At 43.1% G+C, this 16,949-nt stretch overlaps 1 protein-coding gene across 1 annotated transcript in view; it reads right to left on the minus strand.

The window, feature by feature from the left end:
* Positions 1 to 1,851: 1,851 nt before the first annotated feature.
* Positions 1,852 to 16,949, minus strand: part of PARVB (parvin beta) — a 33,658-nt gene continuing 18,560 nt past the window's right edge. Inside the window, exons 7-13 of the mRNA XM_008930713.2 lie at positions 16,240 to 16,298; positions 14,454 to 14,473; positions 13,114 to 13,175; positions 11,800 to 11,868; positions 10,153 to 10,254; positions 8,125 to 8,197; positions 1,852 to 4,767 (exon numbers count right to left, since the gene is read on the minus strand). Of these exons, the coding sequence (XP_008928961.2) occupies positions 4,691 to 4,767; positions 8,125 to 8,197; positions 10,153 to 10,254; positions 11,800 to 11,868; positions 13,114 to 13,175; positions 14,454 to 14,473; positions 16,240 to 16,298 (462 nt within the window). The 3' untranslated portion in view covers positions 1,852 to 4,690. The remainder of the gene's footprint in view (positions 4,768 to 8,124; positions 8,198 to 10,152; positions 10,255 to 11,799; positions 11,869 to 13,113; positions 13,176 to 14,453; positions 14,474 to 16,239; positions 16,299 to 16,949) is intronic.

Consider the following 16,949-nt stretch of genomic DNA (forward strand, 5'->3'; position numbering starts at 1 on the left):
ACCAGCCTCGCAGCCGGAACCTCACCGGCTGTGTGCCTGCTCCCTGCTGCAGGCCAGAGTAAACAGGCACACAAATGCAGGAAACGTGCAGCTCCTGGAGCCCCAGAGAGCACTGCAGAGAGAGGAGCACTCCTGCATGGCACTGCCCAGCTCTGCTGCCCTGCCCTGCCTCCGGGGAGACTCACTTCGGCTTGGCACGTAACCATAAACCAGCCAAGAACAGCCAAAATCCTGCTTTTACTCATGGTCCTTCAAGCATTTGGTAAAGCAGATCAGCACCACTCTACCCACCTGGTGGAAGGAGACATCCAGGCAGGAGATGAACTCATTTGTCCCTGGAGAGCCCATTAGCCACAGCAGGGCCCAAAACCCTGAGAGCAGAGTTATCCCCACTAGGCAGTGCTGCTGCTCTTCCTCCCCTCTGCCATCACTGATTAAACAGGAAAAGCTTCCTCCAGTGACCAGTTTCCCTGGACATTTCCTGCAGGTTCCAGCTACATCTGTTAAATCTCCCAGCAAGCAAAAGTAACCCAGCAGTCCTCCACCAACCCCCAAAATGAGAGACCAGACCAGCCACTCTAAGCTGGTCTGGTTTAACTCTCTGAAGGGACTGACTCCTGTATTGAGCTCCATGCCAAAGACAAGAATGGACAAAATGGGATAAAGGAAAGTGGGCTGAAAACAGATTTCCAGCTGCCAGGAATTCTTAGTAACTGAGAACTTAACCCAAAATCCTGAAGCAAGGGGCAAACATAACTCTTTCCTAAGCAGAAAACAAGCACAACAATACAACAAATTAACAAAGACCCAGAGTACCTTCTCACCTATACAGAAGTGCATTCTGCAGTCTAAACATGTAGTAAGTGAAAACCAGAAAGCAGGTATTGTTGGAGATGCTATTGGGAACTTTGGCCACAGCCAGTTTCATATCAGCAGGCAGAGGGAGCAGGAAATCCATCTGTAATTTCCAGGTCTCTCCCTACTTCAACCAGCAACACCAAGGACTTCTTTCTTGAAAGCCTCGTTCACAATGGGGTGTCAGTACTAAAACAATAATTCTGGAAAACACATGATGGACAACCCTCTTATTTTCCTCCAAAACCTGACGTTGCCTGTGGTGCATGGAGCATCCAGTCTTCTCCAGAACAGGACTAGTAAATCCTGCATCGGAGCTGCAGCTGATTCCTTGCCCATCTCCCCCCACCCCGAGTGTTCCTGTGCATTCCCAAAGCACATCCCATGCACACACACCCCCCCACACACACCTGGCCCTCACTTAAAAACAGCCACTGAAGAACAATTCAAGGAACCAACAGCAGTCCCACCAACAAGTTCTCATAATGCATTTTCCTGGTTCCCCACAGCCCTGCAGTACTGGAGAGCCACTCCGTGCTCTCTCCATACCAGAGCAAAGGGAAGCACACAGACATTTCCAGTGTCACTCCAGACTTCCCTGAGCTTCCCAAGAGCTCTGTAGGCACAAACTGGCATGCCAGGATTCCCTCCTGTGCTGATGTGCAAGAACTGGCTCCCAAACCTCCTAACAGGTATCAGAGAGTGTAATTCAGTTGCTTTTCTCTTGTGGAAGGAAAAAGGTAAACGAGTTGATCAGATCCAGCAGCTGAGCAATAATAATAATAAAAAAAAAAGCTGAAGAAACCTACAGAAGATGTAGTTTGTGCTGCCCACACCATCTCATCATCTGTACCAGGGCCAGAAACAGAGATCACTGCTTTTCCTGGTGAGCACAGACCATCCTATGTCTAAGATCCTTGATGGTTGAACTTCACCATTCAAAAGTTCTTCCCACAGACTTGTCCAATTAGCAAAAAATAAAAGATGGAAAAAACATAGTGATCATTATTTGTTTATTTGAATAAATAGTACAACTGTCACAAACCATGCATAACACTCCTGCTGTGAATTCTAGCAAACATAGCATTGCATTGTAACTTGCTTACAGTACACAACTCTTATCACTGTGCTGGGTGCCTCCAGCATGTGACAAGCCCAGAATTTTATCTGCAAGGCTGGTTTTTAGTAGTTAGAAATCCAGAGTAAACACTGTTAAAAACAGTAGAAAAGACTCTTAAAAAATACATTAATACTGAAAGCACTGGGACGTGGAGAAGAGGGGTAAGAAATCCTTTAAGGTTTAAGGTGATTAAAAAAATCTGCCACTGTTGGTTTTTCATCTTGAAAACCAGAATGCAGCTGAGTGTCTGAGCTTCTTCTGTGGTAAGAGAGCTCAGTGGAACTGAGTATGTCCAGTAAATGCACCTAAAAGTCAAGTTGTATGGACTGGAAAAGACAGACATTCATTAAGTACTTCCAAACTGTGGAAGCTGCAGAGCATCCAGCACTCCAGGTGAACCCAACAGGGTTGAGATCTGTCCCACTGGTACCCAGGGAACAAATGTCAAACCCCAGTAACACAAAGAGATCGTGAATAACACGTTTAACATCAACTTGGAGGCAGGACAAAAGCAGGTGCTCAGAGAAGCTTTACCTACATTGCTCTTCCTGGAAACTGGACTCATTGGGATGAGGCTCCAGTTCAATTAAATCTGCCCTGCTCACAGTCCTGTTAACAATAAATACAGTGTCTGCAGGAGCAGTGGGTGGGAAGGAGCCAAGGAACGAGTGTTTTCCCTGTGCAATGTTTACAAACAGACTTAAAAACAACAGAACGTGGTCTAACACCTCCCCCAAACTTGCTCAGGGCATCCAGCCTGCAGTCCTGGCTGGGACATCAACATAAGGCTGCAGTCCTGGCTGAGAGGGATGTTCCCATAAGGAATGCCTCAGGCTGCAGCAGAGGGCCTCGGGGTTCTGCAGAGTGACCAGAAATGCAGAACTGAACAAACTCCTAAAACCTGTCAGTACAGTCACGTCTGCTCACATGCCATGAAGATGCCAGCTGTACAATCCCATCTCAGAAAGAACCATCCCCAAAGCCAAATCCCTCTTATCAATCCCTTCTTGTTATTTTCTGTTTGCTTTTGGTATTAATATTGCTCCCAATTTCAAAAACTAGACTCTCTGGAGGTCTCTCCCAGCAGCTCAGAGAACAGAAACAGCACTGGCCCTTCCACATCACCTGAAGGGAGGTGGGTGGAATGACAACTCTTTAACAGGCTTGTTTCCCACAGATAACACTGCATTAAACTAAAAGTTTGAGAGACCTTTCAGTTCAATCACCTCCCAGCCCCGTGATCCCCTTGTTTCACAGCACACAATTCACACCAATGTCCTTAACTTGCCAGGAGAGCTGACCCACGAGCCTCTGGTACCTCTGTAAATCTCCTCTGTAATAACTGCTGGTGCTATGGCAGTTTAGTGGCCCCATCTGAACTCCAAGTCCAATTTTTCTGGGCTCTGTATAAACAGTGAGAGGTCTGCTCCTTCCTGAAGCACAGGCAAGCAATGATTCCCCCAGAGAACCTTACACAGCAGAGGAGATCTGAATTTTTCATGCAAAGAAAGGGCAACTTCCTTCCATCTTTGTTTCTGGGGAGGTGACCCAAGTAATTCAAATGCTAAAGCTCAGAACCCAAAAATATGAAACAAAAGCAAAAGAAGCCCATTTCTCTCCCTTTGAGATGAAAAAATGTTTAAGGAGGGAAGGAGAAAATCCCAATTGTAAAATTATACCATTCAAAGATTGTGGTTCCTCTTGAACCTGAGTTCAAGGGTAAATAATGTTTGGTGTAAGAAATCCATTTTTAGGGGAAGAATATGCCTCTTATTAAAGGATTCAAGTGAGCTCATGGAGCAGAGCAAACCTGCCTGTTTATAAAAGCCTGACCCCCAGAACCCTACAGCTGCCAACAACTCCAACAGGAGTAATCTGACCCTTTAACTCCTATATGTGAAATGAAGAATCAACCTTCAGACTGCCAAGCTCATTATTTCAGAAAGGACTGGGGGCAAAATGCATTAATCCAGTCTGTGCCTGTCTGACCAGCTGCTGACTGAAGCTGAATGGGTAACAGTGGCTCTAGCAACCAAATTTCTCCTAGAAAAGAGATAAAATAAAAATAGGCATAAAAAAGTTAGTTGGTCATCCCATTACAAGACTTATTCTGTGTAAACACTGAATGGAAATAACACTGAGTAGAATGAGGTGAAAAAAAACCCAAAAACTGAAGCTTTTGCCATGAGCTTCAGGTAGTGCCTGTAATTCCCCTCAGCCCAACCCACCCAAGAGAAACCCTATTTAACAGAAAAGGCTCAGTTTGTAAATAAATCCCACTGCTGATTTTCTATTTTCAACACTTAAGCCTGGAAAATCATCAAATGCCAGTGGCAACCAAGGAGTGTACAAAAGAAAGCCTAGTGTAGAATCAAAGAGTCTCCAGCCATGAGGAAGGTCTTGTGTTTTCCCTGCTTATTAAAGTAGTTAGTGGTATATTTCCTTTATCAAAAGCACACTTGTAGGTTATAACAAACAGCAGATCCAATCTTCTGGTAAAAGTGTGACATACCTACACATTTTCAAGTGACGTAGAGAATACACATGCACTATTTTTAGTGGAATTGTCATACAAAGAGCTACAGACAGACCACACCAAGTGCAGAAAGAATGCATGAAGTGGAGCATAAGGCACAAGGGGGGTGTGCAGAGGGCGTGTTTATGGTCATTTCTGCCTTGAAGGATGAAGAGACCTCAGCAGGATCACCTCCAGGATCACTCGACGTTCTTGTACTTGGTGAACAGGTTGTACAGAACCCTGAGGGTAGACTTCAGGTCCAAGTTGACAACATCTGTGGGAGAAAAGGAGAGAAATCCTTAACCTGCATTTTGCTTTCCCTCATTTGTCCTGAAAGGAACAAAAGCCCCCAAACCTCTGAGCCAGAGGGATCAGCAATAACCCCCCCCCGAGTTCTGATCTCCCCAAGTCAAGCCTTTCCAATGTCCCAAACGATGCTCTTACAGCCACAGGGAGCTTCTCTGGGAAACATAAGGAAGGTAATTCCTTTCTCCATCTAAAACTGGTTTATAGAGAAGGTCTCATTCTGTCAGAGACCTGGAATAAAGGCTTTGGGAAATGACCAGTGACTTCCCTGGCCACGGGAGGAGTGAACGAGCAGTCACACACCTCCTGAGGTACCAAACCTCACACCCCCACAGCTCTGCAGGGGGATAAACCACCAATAAGCAAAGCAGGAGTTCTCAGCAGACTCAAAGCTTTCTATTATTTAATATCCTTTCTTACCACACTAGGCCAGGGAACAGGTTCCATCCTATTGCTGTAATAAATGCCCAAGAAATACCAGAGACATGTAATCCAGGGACTATGGGGGGAAGCACAGCACAGAGAAGGCTGAAGGAGTAGAAGGAAAGGCTGGATACAATATGTAAGAAAGGAGGAGGAGAAAGAGGGGAGAAAAGGGGGAGAAAAGGCAGAGAAAAGGGGGAAAACTGGATAACACTCTAACCCCCACATTTCATCTGAGATTTTCAGTAACCTCTCAGACTTTCTCTCTACCTTTTTTTCTACACTATTTTACAGACTTGGTTTATGAGTTTTAGTTTGCATTTGTAAGAGAATCTTCCCCTGCCCCAAAGAAAGATCCTAACTGCTGTAAGTCACACACCCTGAAAAAAAGAAAGGTCCTACCTGGATAACTGAAAATGAAACATAATTCTAATTTTCCCAAGAACAACAGAAAGCTGCTCACTACCACAGCATTCTCAGTACCAAGACCCAGTTCCCTCAGAGATGCATTTAAAATGTAAATTTAACCATAGGAAAGAGCACACTGCATGTTTTCTTATTTTCTTTTTCTTTTTATGCATCTTCCAGTGGGGAAAATTCCACCTCCATTCCTCGACAATGCAGACTGAAGGTTAATTACCTTCACTGTAGTAATTCTAGTTTGCCACTTTCCCAACTTTCAGACCTTGTTATGATTTTGTTTGCTGCATTAAAGAGTACAGAGCATGAGATGCATCCTCCCTGTGTGGGCTATTACAGTGTTCCTTATTGATCAGTGTCTAACAGGCATTCCCAAAAATAAGCGTATTCCCAGCCTCCTGTTTCTTATTTTAGGATAAAACATGCACAGTCATAACACTGCCAACAACAACGAATAAAATGTTAACTGAAAGTGGCCATAAATCATAAAAACAGTTTAAAATATTCCATTAATTTAAAACTTTCACACTCCCTAACAACCTCATTAGAGGCTAATAAATTAATCCACTAGAACATAGTTCCGCTGCAATAACTCAGCATCAAGTCCTGCTGCAATAATTCAGCATCAAGTCCTGCTCCTGGCCCAATCTACTGAATTTTGCTGGAAAACCAGAGACTGGGAGATGATGTGCATGCTCCTATTTTTATTTACACCTGTACAAAGACACACTCAAATATTTAACAAGGCCTCCTTCTTGCAAGCACTGCAGAAAGCAGCCATTCTAATTCAAGAGGCATTCACTGCCCAGTTCTTGCTGAAGGACATGGATGCACCTGACAGGTTTTGCAGAACAAACAGTGGGTCAGCATGGCATTAACAAAGCACACCACACACAGAATATTTTGCAGAGCCTCAGAGTCTCTGCCAAACTGAGTTACTGTTTTAGGAAACACAAATTACATGGCAGTGCTGACTGTCAAGACCTCACACAGGATTCCATGAAACTCTGGTGGCAAGCCATGCCCTGTCCTCTCCACAGGAGCAGTTTTCCAAGAGCAACAGTCAGTTTTACAGGCAGTTCCAGCCACACAGACATCCCAGGAGCACACTCACTCCAACAGCTGGGAACCACTGGGAATGGGGACACACAAAAGGGGGAGGAAAACACACAGGAGACTCTACATCCTGCAGCAGCAAAAAGGAATGTTCTGGGAGCTGATTTAGCTCTCCAGCTTCTATTAATAATTAGATCTTCAATCAGTAAAGCACTTAAACATAGTCTGCTGCTTATTGAATCTGCACACCTCGTCCTGAGCAAACAAAAGATCTGCTGTAGTGTCCTGCCATTCCTGACAGTGTAAGGATACAGGAAAGCCTTATGGGAAGGTGGCCTCCTCTGTTGGGTCAAATGATGACAACAGAACAAAATGAAACAAAAAAGGACAAGCTTTCAACTAAGTCTGTCTTCTCCTAGGTTTTTAACATTTTCTCTCTCTAAAACCAGGCTTGTCCAGCTTACCTGGTCTCCTGCTGCATCTCCTTAACCCTCCCACTCAACAAACTGCCATCCCTGCCCCTGTATTCCTATTTCTCCAGCTTCCTTGTTCTCCTCACACACCCACTGACTGAGCTCCAAGAGTCAGAGCACACCTTTACTTTCCCAAGTTAGTGTCTTGTTTCACAATATTCTTCAGCAGCACCTTTCATCCCCAGATTTAAAACAGGACATACAGGCATTTAATATTGTCTTTTGTCCCTCACCATAAGCAGCTCCACTATTTGTTAATCGATTTATCATCACCACTTTGTCTCATTTTAAGTCAGAGTAAACATTTCTTGGGGGCTCCTCGTTTTTCTTTGTTCTGAGGAAGCTTCTAAAACACACCCAGTTTGTAACAGCAGGCATAAGAATCGCTCATTTAGCAGTCATAAAGTTTTAATTCCTCTTTTCATCCCCAGTGCAAGCAACAGTGCAGACCTCATCATTAATTCATTTCAAGGTTCAGAGACTTTAAAGGCAAAACTCAGTTTTTTACACGTTTCAGATCTGACTCCCACGTCCACATAAACCAAGGAGACAGTTTGCTCCTGGTTCTCCAAAAAAAACCCCTCCAAGGCCTTTCAGTTACCTGTCATGGAAATCTGAACACAGGAGTCCTGACCAGCACTGGCTGTAAGAATTATGAGAATCAGACCATACAAAGCTTTCTGCTTGGACTCTTTTGCCATCTGAATTTATAATATAACCCTGAACAGCTCCTGAATGATCCACTAAAGCCAGATTTGGACATGTCAGTGGATCCATTCCAGACAAGGAACACAGGTAAGGATATACCCCAGACACAGGCCATGAATCCTTTGGAAAACTGTCAGGGGCTCCATTTACAGCTCCACTTTGTGGTACCACTGCTCCTGTCTTCAAATGCACTTGAAATGCACCTGCTGTTATGTCTTCCCACACAGTTTAAAGCATGTCCATACCTTCAGGGCGAGCCTTTGGTTTCTTCAGTCCTCCATCCTGCATCAGCTCAAAAGCAAAGGAAACGTTATGGACCTGAAAGAGGTGAAGTGTTTAGAATCTCACAGTTATAGAGGCATTAAAAACCTTTCCTCAATTTTTTAAAATGTTTTATTCTCTCTATAATTTCACGTAGACAATGGTAATTCTGTTTAACTCAATATTAAACACTGATACATTTAATAGAAAGTACATATGAGTGGCTAAGAAATGAAAGCTTGTAGGGTAAATATTCACTTTTGAGAGAAAGAAAGTAATTTCAGATTTCCAAATTCAAGTGTAGAAATGTGATGGGTCCCACAGGAACTGAGAAACCCCGTTAAGCCCCGAGCTCAGTCTCCATGGCAGAGGCCAGAGAGCTCCCAATAACTATTAAAAGATAGGGACAACAAGGAAAAAATGAAAGAAAGTAGGTGTCTTCTTCTAACCTCTCATTTGAGGGACAAACAGGATTTAAAGAGCTTTGCACAGCAGATTTCTTGTCCACGCTCACTGAAATTTAACCAAGGCAATTTGCATTATGAATTCTGTGCAGTTTTGTTACTGCAAGTGACAGTTTTGGAGATACAGAGCAAGGGAGGGGGAGATTTAATTACAGCCACTCATCTTGAAAACCAGGGAGTTAGCACACAGAGCTCCCCTACAACAAGGAAGAAAGGCCACTTTCACTCTCACTTATTGTTCAGGACTTTATTAATCTCTTTTTACCTGCTGCAGGTCCTCCTCTTTCATTGTGACAAACCCAATCCCTTTCAGTGTGAAAATACTTTATTCTTCCCCAAAACCACAGCGCCTGCCTCTCCTTTGATTTACAAATCCCCATCCCTCAAGGCAGAGTCTCCACCCAAAGCCACAACATCACTTCAGGAGTACTTGCTAATCTTTGTGAATTTAAACCACTAATAACAAAATTGTAACTGAACAGGTGCTGGCTGCAACTCAGCACCCTGCACTTCTACAGGGGCAAAAATTCAAGATACTGAGATAAAAAAAAAAAAAAAAGCAAGAGAAAGCTCTAAAGGAGAGCTTGTGTAAGATGTAATAGACAATAATTTTCCCACTTGCTCTACCCAGTTCCTGTGCAGCATACAACATTCAGAATGAATCAGTGTTCTTATACCAGGCACCAGACACACACAGATGCACATTTATGTCCAAGGAACAACTGCAGACAAGCTTTTGGGTTCAGGTCAGCTTCAAAACATGTCACCTGTGAGCACTCAACATCCAGTTTCTCACCCCACAACAACCAAAGATCACAGCCCAGGTTCCACCTCTTCTACTTCACACATTTACATAGCAAATAATGATATTTATTCATCTGGTTTGTAGGAGCATTCAATAAACTATCACATAATACTATGTTGTTTTATGATGTTATATATGTTATTTTATTCCATAAACTACAGGAAAAGAACAGGTATTAGGGAACTGATCCTGATGAGATGAGGGGGCAGTTTTAAGGAGTGACATCCTGTGACTTTGGGAAGAAGCTTTATCTCTGTGTCAATCCCAGGATGCAGCAAAAGCTGAGCTTCCCATATCTCATCTTTTCTCTCTCTTGCCTGTTTACACAGAACATACAAGGCCAGGCATCAACTCTGCTGTCTGGCACATAAAACCACTTCAGGCAGTACTACAAGCTAAAAAAAATCACTTTGGTTATGCAAAGTACTCTCCAGCACAAAGTGGTCATTACTGATTTATTCATTCTGATTATTCATTTATTTATTTATTATGTGCTGTTTGATGCTAGTGACAGAATAGCTTTCTTCCTCAGCTACTGGGAATTTGCCCATTCATTTCACAAACAACTTTTAGTGGTTTTAACTATCAAGTGTCACAGCCAGGGCCTCTTTGCCACAGCTCCTGGAGAGAATAGACCAAGTTATTCTGATTTACCTGGCACAAAGGGAAAAGATGCAGCAACTGGAAAATAGCACATGATAATAATGCAAAAAGAACATGGAAACAATGGAGTTTCTACCCACCTTCTGATCAAAACTTTCAGGTGTTAGGTAGAAGTTGTGAAGTGGAACAAAATAGTCTTCAAGGAGCCCCATGAGCAAGACCAAGTAAACACCATCTGCAAACTAAAGAGGAATATTGCTGACATTCCCAGGAGAAAGAAGCTGTTTGTAAATAACAAGGAGGACGAAGAATGCTTGGCCCAAATTATTTATTTTGATTTCTACCCCTGTTTTTTTGCTGGCACAAAGGTGTGAGGTGGCTCAGGAGTCACCAAGTGATCCTTTCAGTCACAGCAGGGATTGGTAACAAGCATTTAGGGCTTTGTTCCTCTGCTCCCTGGATTCACCTGTCCAGGGTGAAATCACCAGTGCAGCTGAGCAAGAGAAATCACTTTTAATTTCTCAAGAGCCTGTTGACAGAGCTGCTCTCTTGTCTGTTCTCTAAAGAAAAGGAAAATAAACCACAGGAGGCTTTCTCCCTACATCTGGTAGCACAATTTCCCCTCCTCTTGTTTCCTGAGCAAAACAAGGAAGCCCATCAACAATTCTCAGAGCATTAACCCCTGCAAGACCATATTTTATTATAATTACTTACATACAGTAAATAGCTCCTAGCAGAAAAAAATTAAAAGCAACTGACCTAGGAGTGATCTACAATTTGTATTCCTTAGTTGTGCAGAATATCTGGTCTGAATAGGCAGGGACTGAAAAAAAGATCTTCTTTCTCTCCAGCCAGTTATCTATTTACTGAGCTGCTGAATATTTTAGGGTGGGGTTATGTATGTCTGTCTGTTCTTGCTTTCCTCACATTCATTTTATTTGCTTGAGGAATCTTGCCAACTTCTCTACAGTATTTAAGAAAGCTTTTTGTTATTAAAAAAAAAAATGTCCTGGGAAAACATGTTTTCAGATTAAATACTCCCAGTCCTACTACCACAGTACCTGGTAATTGGAACAATTACCCTCTTAAATTGTGTGTGTTGGACATTTGAGTCTTTGCCCTTAACCAGAACTTCAAATTAAATCTCCCCTGTCACAGGTAGGAAGTTTAACTTCATAAAAGAATCTTTTTCCCCCTAAAATAGGTTGTTTAGAGTTTCAGCAAATATTAAATAATATCCCGCATACTTGGGCAATACAATTCAGTGCTCGCACCAGACAGGATGACTCCTGACTGGCTAAGGGGGGAAATGTTATGGCACATGTGACATCCTCTAATCTTTTAAAAAATAAATTGCTGGGTACCCTTAAGGAACTATTTGTTGTGACAGATCAGATCCAGTCACCCCCTTATTTCAGCAAAGCTAAAAAACAGCAGTGAATGAATAACTGGTATTATACCAAGCCAAGCTCAAACCAATTACCCACACTCTTGGTATAATTCTTTAGATGCTGTGCTTTTTTGCTGAGACAATAAGATAACCATCTCTCCACAGTTCAGTGAACTCTGGAGAGAAGATCTGCTTCTGCTTAGCCTGAAAAATTGCTTAATTTTATGTTTAAAGTGAGAACTACCCCACTGACACCGAAATCCACACTTAAAGTTTCCAAGCACGTCATTGCTGCTCCAAGATCCCACACCTTAACATGCCCAAAGAGAAACAGTTCCTTAACAAGGTCTAGATTTGCAACTTACAGATTACACACAAAAAAGAAAAAGCCTCCTACCTGGGTTTCCAACTCTGTTACTTCCAAATTCAGTTTATTCAAGTGTTTGTTCACGAAGGTGATCAGAGACTACGAAAGAAAACACCAGAGGCAGTGATTCAGACACCACACCACGTGAAAGGGTTAACATGTGACTTTTTCAGACTTTTTTTTTAATGATAAATATGATAAATACGGGTGTGGGCTGTTTGCTTTTGCACAAATAAGTACATAAAACTGAAAACAACTCAGTCAGAGAGACATTTTTGTTGCACCACGTGCCAGAACTCACCAGATGGTGCTATCACACACAGCTCACTGTATCAGCTTCCTGAGCACACAGAGCAAACTCCAGCGACAGAAAAAAAGCTGAGATGACATCAGTGCTTGGAGATGAAGCAAGCAGGAGCATTCCCTGTCCACACTGATCTTTTCAGGTTCCAGGAGCAGCTCCACCAGCTGGGAGCAAGGCATGAGCAGCACTGAGCTAAAAGGGGCCTGAGAAGATGCCAACAGCACACACCTCTGGCTCCTGGGGGGATGTGTGCAGATCAGTGAGCAAATGACAGTCAGGATGGGATTTCTATTCCAGACACAACATCCTGCTCCTCCAAGGCAGTTCTGTGCTGAGGTACTGAAGCACTGAGATCTGCCACCCCGCTCACACCACTTCCAAAGGGACACAGAGCTGGGGGTGAGCACTTGAAAGAGTTAACTCAGCTCTCTATCAACTTAAAAACACTTCTCTAGAAGACACTTCAGACTGGAAAGATAAAATCTTCCAGAGACATCAAAGCATTACTGTAAATGCACACATCCTCTGCTTCATACAAAGGGAAGGGACAATTTACAATGCTGATCTCTGCACAGTTCTAATAAAAAGCCATGCTGGAACTATCTGATGGATCAACGTGGAGCCTCTTCCTTATGTCTTCCCTAAAACAAGGGCTGGCAGAGAGAGATAAACAGCTACAGACCCCTCTGCTCTGTCTGACACCAAGAGCCATGTCAAAACCAAGTCTGGGTGGGTGTGCTGTGAGATGATGCTCAGCCCTGGGGGACAAACCAGGGGACCAGATGAATTAGTGCTCAGCAGAAGAGCCCTGGGACAAAACCAACTCTTCTCTAAAAGCTTTGCATTTAGCAAACTTATTTATGGGTGAATCACATCTCAGGGTGCTGTGGAAAACACCAGCTGGCTTTGAAACAGTGCCCTTTGGGGGTAACTCTTCACTACTCCACATTCCCCCTTCTGTTACTTGCTGGATGTTTCTGAATATCTTTCAAAAAAAAAAAAAGCAACGTGGAAAATAAAACTGGGATTTTATTTCTTACCTTTTTGACCACACTGAGTTTGTCTGGTGCGTGATCAAAGAGTGTGTCAAAGGCATCACGCTCTGGTTTGAGGGGAAAAAGAGAATTAAAATCAATACAGCCCCAACAGCCAAGTGTGGGAAGCAGGTTATATGTCTAAAGTTTAAAGGTTCTCCTGAGAAAGCCACATAACAAGAGACCCAAGCTAAAAGTTACCACCCTGTTCTGGTGTTTAGCTAAATGCCAGAGCAAACTACGCTGGGAATTCTAGAGGCAACTGAAAATAAACATATCATTCACTGATTTCCCTTTTTTTTTGCCATTTGTAATTGGAACACAAAATATTGAGGTGAAAAGAAAAATTAAAATGAAACACAAATTTTGACTATGCCCCAATCCTGACTTAAACAACAGCTATGGCTGCACCCACCACTCAGTGTCAAAGTGGGATATCAATTTGGTTAATTAAAAATTACTGGTAGTACCTGTGAATTTAGTAAAGCTTAAGACTGAACTCAACTGAACAGTGTATGAAGAGCAAAGCTCAGCATGAAGATTTAAATTATGTTTAGACCTTCCAAACATTGTAAAATAATATCTAACCCAATCTATGTTTTCAGCATAGTTTTTAACAGCTTTTCCAAGATCCACTTCTTTTTATTTACAGCCCATATTTTAATAGTTTTCTGCCATTAAATAAACAAACACATTTATTATCCAAATTTCTTTGCTTTATTAAGATATTTACCCCCAAAGCCCCTTGACTTTACTTATTTCCAAATGCTTTATTAGTGATTTATGGCAATACTCTACAAGAGGGGAATGGTTGTGTTCACGTTATAATGAGTGAATACAGAAAACTGATTACTTATTTTCCATCACACACAGTCCTTTACATGAGCCCACATCTCTTAGCTGAGAAGTGACTGAATGCCATGAAAAAAACCTAAATGCAATCTCTTGGCAGCAACACCAAAAAAACCCCTGTTTTTCATTTAGAAGACCAGACCTACAGTTGGTCAGGCTTAAATTCTAAGTTCTAGTGAATACAGAGGAGCTGTACATGGCACTCCAGACCTGAGTGTCTTTCCTGCAGTGAGGGGCTCCTGCTCATTACTCACAAATTAAACAGAGCAGAGACCAGTGTAAAGGGCACAAACAGTATCCTGGAGGCTCTGGTTCCACCCATTATGCCCCACATCCATGTGGAGAAACAAAACCTGCCCCCTCAACACATTCCAACCCCCAGGGAATTGCCCAACCCATTGCCTTGATCTGCTGAAAGAAACCAGACCAGATGTCTGTGCCTGACACAAATAATAATAATAATAAATAAATATTCAGTCAACTTTGTTACTCACCAAATCTTCCCATCATCATCCTGCAAGTCAGAGCATTCAGAAACATCAGGTTAGTTCATGAATAATCACTTTGAAAAGACAAGAGCACGGGCTCAACAGGCCTTTTCCTGCAAGATTTTTTCTGCTTTTCCCAAGGGCCAACCACTCCTACCACAGCCAGGAGGCTGAGCATGTCACAGACCAGACCCAACGTGCTGCAGGAATGGGCCCAGAACACCAGTGATGCCAGGGGGGGCACATTTTAAATGAATGGAAATTTGTAATTATATTTTACAAATAATTATATTTTACACAATTATATTTTACACATAATTGTGATTTCTTATCCATAACAATTTTGATGACGGAGGGTGAATGAATAAATGTGTTTCTGTGCACATTTCCCACAAATACAGGCATCAGTCACTAACCCACACAGCTCAGAAGCACAGTTATCTGTCCCACTTTAACCTGTTTTCTCTGAAGAAAGAAAACATACACCATATGTGGATACTATGCAGATAAAACTGCCAAATCTGAAATATTTACACAGCCAGTGACATCAGCAGACATGTGCAGATGTTTATCAGCTGAGAATCAGGCCCTGATTTGCACAGAGGAATCTGAAAGCGTGCAGTGAATGTTGGATTTTGCTGATCACTGCATTTTCCATGGCTATTCTTGCATCTGGGCATGCAACACATTAAACAGCAAACCTCTTAATACTGTGTAATATTAAATAGCTTCACAAAATATACGTATAAACACACAAGCAAATGTGTAAACATCTTGCTAAAAAAAGTGCCTAAGCCCCAGCCTGCAGATTACATCTTGCAAACCACATCTGAGGGAGAGGACAAGCCAAGCCCCATTGTTCAAGAGCACAGGAGTGAGGGGAGGAATTCTGGCCCACAAACCCGAGGCAGAGCTCTGATCCTACAAAAAAACCCCCACTATGAGACCTTTAATGTCCACGCAGAGACGTTATGATCTCATTTTTGAGCGTTTCCATCTGAAAGATCTTCCCCCCCTGAGCTCAGCCACATGGTACTTCATTTATCTTCAAAGCCAGGGGAAGCTGAGCCAACTCTACAGGGAGCCAATACTCTGATAATCTGAGGGAGGGCTCATGTAAGCCCCTCTTAGATGAGTTGCCTTCAGGCCACGTGAGGGAAAATCTCAGCTTTCATTTGCAGCCAAAATGCGTGTCTAGCCTTCTCTTTACAAAAAAGGACTGTAAAAACATAAAGTAAAGCACTCTGGTGCAAAAAACTGGGGAGGGAATGGGGTTTATTTATTCAGTTTGGTTTTGCTGAGCTGTACTCCTGAGTTGAAAACAGAGATCTCTGACGTACCTCTCAAGACTGAAGTGATACCCCGTTTAAAACACCCTTACAGTTTTCATGGGGTGTCACTTCAGTTTTGAGAGACTGGTCAAAGAATTGCCTTTTGTCAAACTAATTCTTCCCCAAAATATCTACATTAGCCCTTCACCTGAGAGAGAAAACAGTACTGGGCTGAAATCAGTTATATATATATATATCTGCCTGCAGAAGGCAGGGGGGGAAAAAACAGCTCTCAAAGGTCACTCTTCCATTAAAAGCTTCCGTGACACAGAAATTTCCAGAGGACACTTCTCCTTTGTAACGTATTTCCAGAGACCAAGTCATTTCTAGATAGTTAAAAAAAGCACCACGTTAAGGGACTTTGTTAATTTAGCAAGGACGGAGGGGAAGATTAAATGTAATCTTCATAAATTTGGTCTCACATCAGGCACCACCGACACACCAAAGTGCTTCGTGCTTACTCTGTCGTGGTCGTCAGCTCCTCTGAAACATGAGTGGTCTGCAGGAGGCCTTCACGTTTCTGGAAAGGAAGACGGAGTTAGAAACTTGAGAATTTAGGAAAGAAGCTCCTTAGGGGCCCTGCAGCGTTCAGAATGCCCGAGGAGAAAACTGGATGAAGCACACTCCCTAAAAGCTCTGCAGAGGGAGAGGTGAGACCGCTGACAGGAGGACTCACTCCCAGCACAGTGGCATTTCTCAGGCTGGCAGCCAGATGGATGTTTGGGAAATGCATATATCCACCTGTATGTGCAGCCAACTAACTCACTAACAATCCTCCTCCAGAGACCAGAGTGAACACTGTGCCTGGAACACAGGGTTTGTCAGCCCCATCTCAAATCCCCCAAGGGATCTGAACGTTCAGGTCACGGTGGCAACCAGCAACGTGACACAACTGGCAGCCTGGCTCTGCAGAGAGGCCTGGGGCTGAAATCACAGGGATGGCTGCCCCCAGACCAGGGCTGTGCTGGCAAAGCTCCCCAGGCATGAGGGTGGCTCTCCCACCCCTGACAGGAACACATCCTCCAAGGAAACGCAGGGAGCACACAAAGCTCAACCAGTTTCATTTTACAGCAAACTGTATTTCCCTGACACTTGGTCTTCTCTCCTTGGGATAATTTTCTGCATGAACAAGGGGCCTCCTACCCAAGTGAGAGTTAGCAGGTGGTGAGAA

This window comes from Manacus vitellinus, unplaced genomic scaffold (genome assembly GCF_001715985.3).
Source record: "Manacus vitellinus isolate BGI_N305 unplaced genomic scaffold, ASM171598v3 scaffold_66_pilon, whole genome shotgun sequence".
Lineage (NCBI taxonomy): Eukaryota > Metazoa > Chordata > Aves > Passeriformes > Pipridae > Manacus > Manacus vitellinus.